The 9,537-nt window shown below is 49.1% G+C and overlaps 1 protein-coding gene across 6 annotated transcripts in view; it reads right to left on the bottom strand.

The window, feature by feature from the left end:
• The window catches only part of ZNF682 (zinc finger protein 682), a 42,085-nt gene extending 35,791 nt beyond the window's left edge, over positions 1-6,294 (bottom strand). For 5 of the 6 annotated variants that reach the window (XM_026448203.2, XM_026448199.2, XM_031934908.1 and 2 more), the window contains exon 1: positions 6,055-6,290. Coding sequence is in view for 1 of the 6 variants with exons in the window: in XM_026448197.2 (XP_026303982.1) it covers positions 6,055-6,057 (3 nt within the window). In the remaining 5 variants the exon portion in view is untranslated. Of the gene's footprint in view, positions 1-6,054 lie in introns of all 6 variants that reach the window. The other variant, XM_026448197.2, reaches the window with a different exon arrangement.
• Positions 6,295-9,537: the final 3,243 nt, after the last annotated feature.

Below are 9,537 nucleotides of genomic sequence, written 5' to 3' on the forward strand. Positions count from 1 at the left end.
TTTTTTTTTTTTTTTTTTTTTTTTTTTGAGACAGAGTCTCGCTCTGTTGCCCGGGCTGGAGTGCTGTGGCCAGATCTCAGTTCACTGCAAGCTCCGCCTCCCGGGTTTAGGCCATTCTCCTGCCTCAGCCTCCCGAGTAGCTGGGACTACAGGCGCCCGCCACCTCGCCCGGCTAGTTTTTTGTATTTTTAGTAGAGACGGGGTTTCACCATGTTAGCCAGGATGGTCTCGATCTCCTGACCTCGTGATCCGCCCGTCTCGGCCTCCCAAAGTGCTGGGATTACAGGCTTGAGTCACCGCGCCCGGCCAGTGTTTCTCTTTAAGAACCAAAGAGCACAGCTTCTCTCAGCATGAAAAACACACGCATTCTGAAGAACAGATACAAACTCTATGTAGAATTTCTAGAGGTTTTTCTTCCATTTTTGCTGTCTCATCTGCTGGCCACTGGACTGGGGATTTATATTGGAAAGCCATCTAACAACATCCACTGGCATCTTTTGATGAGGAATGGGAAACCAACGTTGTTCACATACTGGAATCATATCTGAGCTTGTGGCACAGCTAAATGAAGAGCTATTATCATCCATGGGCGGGTGACTGCATCCATTGCATTTATTAGTTCTGTAGACGCTGCATGCCTAAGTTAGTAAAATGAAAAAATAGGGCCAGGTGTGGTGACTCACACTTGTAATCCCAACACTTTAGGAAGCCGAGGCGGACGGATCACCTGAGGTTGGGAGTTCGAGACCAGCCTGACCAACATGGTGAAACCCCATCTCTACTAAAAATACAAAATTAGCTGGGCGTGGTGGCACATGCCTGTAATCCTAGCTACTTGGGAAGCTGAGGCAGGAGAATCACTTGAACCTGGGAGGCAGAGGTTGCAGTGAGCCAAGATCATGCCATTGCACTCCAGTCTGGGGCAACAAGAGCAAAACTCCATCTCCAAAAAAAAAAAAAGAAAGAAAAAAGAAGGTCAGTCCCGGTGGCTCATGCCTGTAATCCAAGCACTTTGGGAGGCTGAGGCGGGCAGATGGCCTCAGGTCAAAAGTTTGAGACCAGCCTGGCCAGCATGGCGAAACCTTGTATCTACTAAAAAAATCCAAAACCTAGCCGGGCATGTTGGTGAGTACCTGTAATCCCAGCTACTTGGGAGGCTGAGGCATGAGAATTGCTTGAACCTGGGAGGTAGAGGTTGCAATGAGCCGAGATCGTGCCACTGCACTCCACCCTAATCAACAGACTGAAATTCTTTCTCAAATACATGTATGTATATATAGACACTAAAATCATGCTGACCTCTAATCATAACTGTTGGATTAATTAGTAAGCATATTAATTGATGTGACAGAGGTGGGGTTAATATCTATTGTAACAATTTGTTACTATATTTTTTCTTTTCTTTTTTTTTTTTTTTTTTTTAGACGGAGTTTTGCTCTTGTTGCCAAGGCTGGAGTGCAGTAGCATGATCTTGGCTCACTGCAACCTCTGCCTACCTGTTTCAAGCAATTCTCCTGCCTCAGGCTCCCGAGTACCTGAGATTACAGGTGCCCACCACCATGCCCAGCAAATTTTTGTATTTTTAGTAGAGACGCTGCTTCACCATGTTGGCCAGGCTGGTCTCGAACTCCTGACCTCGTGATCCACCTGCCTCAGCTTCCTAAATTGCTGTGATTACAGGCATCAGCCACCACGTCCGGCCTATTTTCTTTTGATATAAGAAGTAAATATCTTAGGATAAATAATTTTAATATATTAGTCATAATGTATGAGTATTCGAAAATTATCTGCAATATTAACTCAGTTAAAATAATTTCTATTTCAAAAGAATGCATAATATTAAAATCACTATTTTAAAGGGGTTTGTCCAAAATAAATATTGTGCTGTTATATTCACACTATTGTACAAAATACTGTTTATTTTATTTTTATTTTTTTGAGACGGAGTCTCGCTCTGTTGCACAGGCTGGAGTGTGATCCCGGCTCACTGCAACCTCTGCCTCCCAGGTTCAGGTAATTCTCCTGCCTCAGCCTCCCAAGTAGCTGGGATTACAGGCGCTTGCCACCACACCCATCTAATGTTTGTATTTTGAGTAGAGATGGAGTCTCACTATGTTGGCCAGGTTGGTCTTGAACTCCTGACCTCAGGTGATTCTCCCATCTCAGATTCCCAAAGTGCTGGGATTACAGGAGTGAGCCACTGCACCTGGAAAATACTGTTTAATTTAAATGGATGTAGTTTGCCTACACAAGGGTACATATAACTATGCCAACTGTTCTTAAAAAACAAATAGAAACCAAGGTACAGGGCGTGCTCTAAGCTGGTCTTGCTATTGCAGCATAAGCACTTCGACCTCCACATATTAGTAATTACCTTGGATCATCAGTTTTCTACCGAAAACACCTATTGTTCTTCTCCCTCCAGATACTGAAGAGATACCCTTCAGTATCTGTGACCCTTTAGCTTTCTGGATTGCTGAATTAAATCCTATCTTTTGTGTTCACTTTTTGTGTTTTTTAAGACAAAGTTTCACCCCTGTTGCCCAGGCTGGAGTGAAGTGGGTGAATGACCTGAGGTGAGGAGTTCAGAACCAGAAAGGCCAACATGATGAAACCCTTTCTCTACTAAGTATACAAAAAATTAGCCAGGTGTGGTGACGGGCGCCTGTAATCCCAGCTACTCAGGAGGCTAAGGCAGGAGAATCGCTTGAACTCGGGAGGCAGAGGTTACAGTGAGCTGAGATTGTGCCATTGCACTCCAGCCTGGGCAACAAGAGTGAAACTCCATCTAACAAAAAAAAAAAGATTTACATATATTTTGAAGAAGCAGAGAAAAATGGTACATATAAAAGTTGTCTAGGCCAGGCATGGTGGCTCATGCCTGTAATCCCAGCATTTTGGGAGGCCAAGGCAGGAGGATCTCTTGAGGCCAGGTGTTCAATACCAGTTCAGGGAACATGGTGAGCTGCTGTCTCTACAAAAAAAAAATTAGGCAGGCGAGTTGGTGCATGCCTATAGTCCTAGGCAATTGGGAGGTTGAGGCAGCAAGACTGCTTAAGCTCAAGAGTTCAAGGTTACAGTGAGCTATGATCACGCCGTTGTACTCTAGCCTAAGTGGAAGAGTGAGATTCTGTCTCAAAAAAATAAATTAATCAATCAATAATAATAGTTTTCTAAATTATATCCTTTAAAAAAAGGCAAAAGAACAAAATGTCTTCCCTCATTTTCAAGTGGGGGAATGAAGCCTCTTATTTCTAATTTGCATTTGCTTCTGCAAAAAGTAGGTCTAGGCCCATGGTCTTGAACTACTGGACATCTGAATTCCAGTAGGTGCTGGATTCAGACAACTGAGGGGTGGCGTTGAGCACAGTGTGTGCACATAAAAAAAGGGTTTGTGGGTGGAACTAAAAGGCAAACAAGGGAAAGTTGCTATCAAGAAACCATGGGTGGGATGGTGCAGGCTTGGGGAAGGACTGGTTCATGCTCTAGGTCGTGTCCCAGGAGAGGCTATGCTCTGACTTCTTCCTGTGTCCATGTAGGCAGGTGAGACTAGTATGATCATGTGGCACAGAAGCCTGGGTTGGTGAAAAAAACAGGTTGCCAGTACAGATCGCCTTTCAAGCTCTCCTGATAAAATGTAATTTACACTTAATTAAAAACTGAAGTTAAAAAGAGTAAAGAGGCCGGGCGCGGTGGCTCAAGCCTGTAATCCCAGCACTTTGGGAGGCCGAGACGGGCGGATCACGAGGTCAGGAGATCGAGACCATCCTGGCTAACACGGTGAAACCCCGTCTCTACTAAAAATACAAAAACTAGCCGGGCGAGGTGGCGGGCGCCTGTAGTCTCAGCTACTCGGGAGGCTGAGGCAGGAGAATGGCGGTAAACCCGGGAGGCGGAGCTTGCGGTGAGCTGAGATCCGGCCACTGCACTCCAGTCCGGGCGAGAGAGCAAGACTCCGCCTCAAAAAAAAAAAAAAGAGTAAAGAAATCTTTCCAAGGTGACAAACTCAGGAAGCGGCAATGCTGATTGGAACACAGACATATCTGACTCAGATGTCAAGTCAAGCCATTCTATCACTTGGGACATTTTCCCACCCCCATCCTGCTCACTGAAGTGGACAATAACCGTACTACCAAGAGCCGCTGTGCTGTGCCCCACTGTGTCCCTTAGATGCATTTTGCTTTGCAGGTTTGTGCACTGCCTCACCGGGCTAGGTGTTCTTCGTTCTTGGGGATATTTTTTCTCTCTTCAGCAATCTGAGAAAATTTTCTCCTCAATACCAGCATCCAATTGCCTGGCCAGCACTGTATCTCTAAGAAATGGAAACTGGGAGCTGGGGAAGAAAATCTCAATGTCCTAACGGATTTGCTTTTTCTGTTTGTTTGTTTTTGTTTTTGTTTTTGAGACGGAGTCTGGCTCTGTCGCGCAGACTGGAGTGCAGTGGCCGGATCTCAGCTCACTGCAAGCTCCGCCTCCCGGGTTTGCGCCATTCTCCTGCCTCAGCCTCCCGAGTAGCTGGGACTACAGGCGCCCGCCACCTCGCCCGTCTCGGCCTCCCAAAGTGCTGGGATTACAGGCTTGAGCCACCGCGCCCGGCTGCCGGATTTGCTTTTAAAGGAAAGGTATACCTGATTTCTCCCAGGCACAATGCACCAATCACTCTACAGAGAGGCGGCATTCCCATACCTCAGGCTGCCCCTGAGAGGAGATGACCCAGGGGCTGATATTCACTAGACACCTCAGGAGACACAGCCACTGTGTGCATCTCGTGTCATCCCCAGACAGTTCTGAAACTCAAAACCAGGAAAATAACACAGGGTGGCTGAGGATGCATTGCCCTGTGAAGCTTCCAAAGTGGAACTTCAACCTAAAAACATTCCGATAAGGTGTCTGTGCCTAGGAAAGATTAAAGGGAGACTGGCACAAAGGTTTTGTTTTTTGGTCTTTTTTTTTTTCCACAGTGGAGTGTTGGGATTATTCTCTGCTTTCATCTCCTGCAAAATGTTTGCAAATGAAAAACATTTATTTTTCTAAAAAGTGCATCCGCTGCTCTTTGAAATAATGATTAATCAAAATACTGTATCTGAAATGTACAAAAAAGGACTAAGAGTTGATAATGTTGTGAATTAGAGAGGGGAAGTTGGTGTTGAAGAATGTCAAGAAAGAACTGAAAATTTAAAATTCGACTGCAAGCCAGAGTTAGGCTGGGGCAACAGAGTGGTATATTTGAGACTCTGCTTGTCACACATTTGGAAAATACACGAGAAAATCACTTCTGTGGAGTGTTAATTAAATAGCAGGCAGTTGAGGTGGCTCTAGTGCCCTGAGTTCCTACATTAAAACACATACACACACGCAAATACATTTCTTGTAAATTGCTACCTTAGGGGGAAACAAAATTCAGATTTAAGCAACCACAAACCTTCAATTAACTTCTGAATACATAACCAGGCAATGACAACCTGAATAGTCTAAATAAGATGATCACATAACTGGAACGAGTCAGTTACTGAATTCGGTTTGCTTCTTCCTTCACCTATGAAAAAACTTTCCTTCAAGCCCTTCGGTTGGACCCCAAACCACAAACCGTGGCTGGGTGCTCTCCGATCATGAATCACTGTTAACTTCAGCAAGTTTTTAACATTTTAAAGGTGACTCTCATTGTTTTTTAACAGGAGAAGAAAAAGACTGAGGACCCCCGGGATCACAGCACTTCCCACGCACAAACCACACTCGGGGTCTGGACTCTGCCCTGAGGACCCTTCCATTGTGCCCGCAATCCGGGCAGACGCGAGAACGCGCGCGGCGCTTCCCGGGGTGGGCTCCGGGCGGGATGCAGGAGAACGGAACGGGATGCCCGCCCGGATTCCCGGTTGCTGGCCCACCTCGCACCCTGTGCCCGGCGGGGACGGAGGGCCGAGCTGTGCCTGCGGGGACTCCAGTCCGCAGACCCCGCAGCTGACAGCGGGGAGGCCCCGGTCCGGTCACAGCCGGTTCCGGCAGCTTTCAACCAGCCCTGCCCCCACCTCGGGACGCGCGGCCTGGCACACTCACCATTTTTCGGCTTCCGGGATGTCCCAGAGTCTTAGCTCTGGATCTCACAGCATCTGCAGGTCAGAGGGCGACAGAGGCTGCGACAGAGTCACCGAGACCTCCTAGCGCAGAGGATACTAAGCAATGAAGATGGACCCTGAGCTCTGGCTGGAGCGAGACAAAGGCCCCGCCAGCTCCAGGACACCGCCCCCTCTACCTTGGCTGCGCACCTGATTGGACAGTTCCCACTCCAACGCCCATGATTGGATACAGTTCCACGCCGCGTCCCCTCAGGTCATGAGTGACAAGAGACGTGATCTGAGGATGGGTTGAAAAAGGCAGGAGTTGCAGGTTTTTCCTGAACCCTTTTCTGGCGCCCTTCCTTCCTTAACTGGAAACTGGCCCTGCCTGGGGAACATTTGCATTTAACTTTGTATATAAGATTATCTTTATTTGTGAATAATAGACATTTGCTATTTGTTTGGACGGAGGCAAGATGGTGCACTTCCGGGTTCTTCTTCACCACCAACTCTTCCCGCGCGCCCGAAAATGCAGCCGGCGCCCGGGAAGGTGCAGACCAACTGGGCATGCGCCAGGTGACGTCAATCTGAAGAGACCAAGATTTACCTGGTTGCACCTGCCGAACGCCCCTGACACGCCCATGCCCCACCTATTGCCCTCCCACTCCTAGAAAAGCCGCTCTCCGCCATTGAGCCGCGGCCTTCTCACAGCCCTGCGGCTTTCTTGCAGCCCCACTCCTGTCGGGATGTCGGGACTGTGGGAAGTCCGTCGGAGAGCCCCACGGGGGGACTCTGCCGGCCTCCTTCCCCGGAGGCGGACAGACTTCTCCTGCACACCTTAGGTTACCAAAATAAACGTGCAGTTTTGCTGTTACACTTGCCTACCCGCTGGTTCTTTTGGTCTTAGAAAAAACAAGACAGGGCGGGGCGCGGTGGCTCAAGCCTGTAATCCCAGCACTTTGGGAGGCCGAGACGGGCGGATCACAAGGTCTGGAGATCGAGACCATCCTGGCTAACACGGTGAAACCCCATCTCTACTAAAATACAAAAAAAAAAAAAAACTAGCCGGGCGAGATGGCGGGCGCCTGTAGTCCCAGCTACTCGGGAGGCTGAGGCAGGAGAATGGCGTGAACCCGGGAGACGGAGCTTGCAGTGAGCTGAGATCTGGCCACTGCACTCTAGCCTGGGCGACAGAGCGAGACTCCGTCTCAAAAAAAAAAAAAAAGAAAAGAAAAAACAAGACAGATGGTGCCGAACCCGGGAGGAGACCCCTCCTCAGGGCCCCCAGGGTCCGGGGAGCCTCCTCCTCCTCCTTCCACGCCGTGGACGGACCAGGACCTGAGACCCGCTTCTCTCACTCTCATGGCCTCTCTGGGGTAAGTGCCCTTGTCTCCTCTTTACCACCCTCCGCCAAAATCCTGCGCAGGTCCGAGGTCCATTTTGAGCCACCAAGTGGCTTGGAAGCCACCACGTGGCTTCGGAGAGCCTTGCAGGACGGAGACGTCCGCCTGAAGGTACCCTCCACTTTGGCTTCAAGAGCCTCCAGTCTGTCTCTGCTGGTTCCAAAGGACGCTTTGAAGCCAGGCAGAGATCCACTTCCATTTCCATTGTGTCCATTGTGTGTCGGTAAAGAGGAAACAAATGGGAAACCCCCAGTCCAAATTTCCAAAGAGCACCCCCTTAGGGTGCCTCCTAGCCAATTTAAAAACCTTACAGCTTGAACGAGAACTTAGGAGGAAGCGGTTAATTTTCCTTTCCACTGTGGCGTGATCGACCTCAGCAATTTCTGCCAGGGCTAGGCAAGTGGTCCGAAATTTACATACAAGGCTTTTGGGCCTTAGGCTCTCGTCCCTATACTCCTTCTCTCCCCGCTCTCCCCACTCCCTCCCTTCCTGCCCAGACTCCTCCTTCCTCCTCCTTATCTACTAGTAATTCACTCGGTCCCGTGCCTCCTTCGGGGCCCCCAACTGTCTGTCTCGAGTCCCCTATCTCTGCCCACACCCTCCTACAGTGTTAGCACCTTTGCGAGAGGTGGCTGGGGCGGAGGGGGTAGTCAGAGTACATGTCCCTTTTTCATTGGCCGATCTTTCCAAAATTGAGAAGCGTTTAGGTGATTTCTCAGCTAATCCCACCATCTACATAAAGGAATTTAGATACCTTTGTCAGGCCTATGACTTAACTTGGCATGACCTCCAGGTTATCCTAACCTCCACCCTAAACCCGGAGGAGCAAGAGCGCATCCTAGCGGCCTCCAGGCAGCATGCCAACCAACTACATTTAACTGACGCCGCCATCCCACTAGGGGAGCAAGCAGTCCCCTCGGCAGACCCAGACTGGAACTACCAAGCAAACCAGCCTGGGCGCCGTAGGCGAGATCTAATGGTCCAGTGTTTGTTGGCTGGTATGCAAGCAGCCTCAAACAAAACTGTAAATTTTAACAAATTAAAAGAAATTATTCAAAATCCAGAAGAAAATCCAGCCGCATTCTTAAATAGGCTGACTGAGGTTCTGACCCAGTATACCCGGTTAGATCCGGCCTCCCCCACAAGGGCCACCATTTTGGCGTCTTATTTCATTTCTCAATCAGCTCCTGACATTCGTAAAAAACTTCAAAAGGTAGAGGATGGTCCTCAGACACCAATACAAGACCTGGTTAAATTAGCCTTTAAGGTCTATAGCTCCAGAGAGGAGACGGCAGGCTCGCCTTGAACAGAAGGTTCAGCTCCTAGCAGCGGCTTTACAGCCCAGTCATAACCCCAGACCAGAGAGCACACACCCCGCAGACTCCAAGGCTACAAAAGGAGCCTGCCTGCTATAAGTGCGGCAAGGCAGGACACTATGCCAACAGGTGTCCGGGTCCCCGAATCCCAACGCAGCCTTGCTATAAGTGCAAGGCATCGGGACATTAGGCCAGTGAATGTCCTAACCCTCGTCCACCAGCAACCCCCTGCCCTGCTTGCCAGCAGGGAGGAAACTGGAAGTCTGATTGCCCCACCCTGAGAACAGGTGCCGCGCCTCCACGTGACCCCCTTTCCCAGGATCCTGGGAGCTCCTTCCAGCTCCTACATCTGGACGATGACAACTGAAGGTGCCGAGACTTGGGGACCCCCATCACCTTCGCCAAGCCGCGGGTAACTCTCCTGGTAGCGGGTAAGACAATTTTTTAATCAACAGCGAGGCTACCTATTCTGTTTTGCCATCCTTCTCTGGACCTAGCCTTCCATCCAATATCTCTGTAGTAGGAGTAAGTGGAAAGCCATCCACTCCACGAAAAACTCCAATCCTTAATTGCTGCCTGGCCAACAAGTACTTTGCGCACTCATTCCTCATTCCCAACTAAAAAGGGCCTCTACCGAAAGCAACCAGTGGAAATCAGTTTGGCATTCCCCACTCGCCTCAAACTTACTAAATTTTCTTAACTATCTCATACTCCCCAACCTTGCCGGGACCTTCCTTCTGGGTTTTGCCCATATTCCAACAAATG

The sequence above is a fragment of the Piliocolobus tephrosceles genome, chromosome 21, assembly GCF_002776525.5.
Source record: "Piliocolobus tephrosceles isolate RC106 chromosome 21, ASM277652v3, whole genome shotgun sequence".
NCBI classification, from domain to species: domain Eukaryota; kingdom Metazoa; phylum Chordata; class Mammalia; order Primates; family Cercopithecidae; genus Piliocolobus; species Piliocolobus tephrosceles.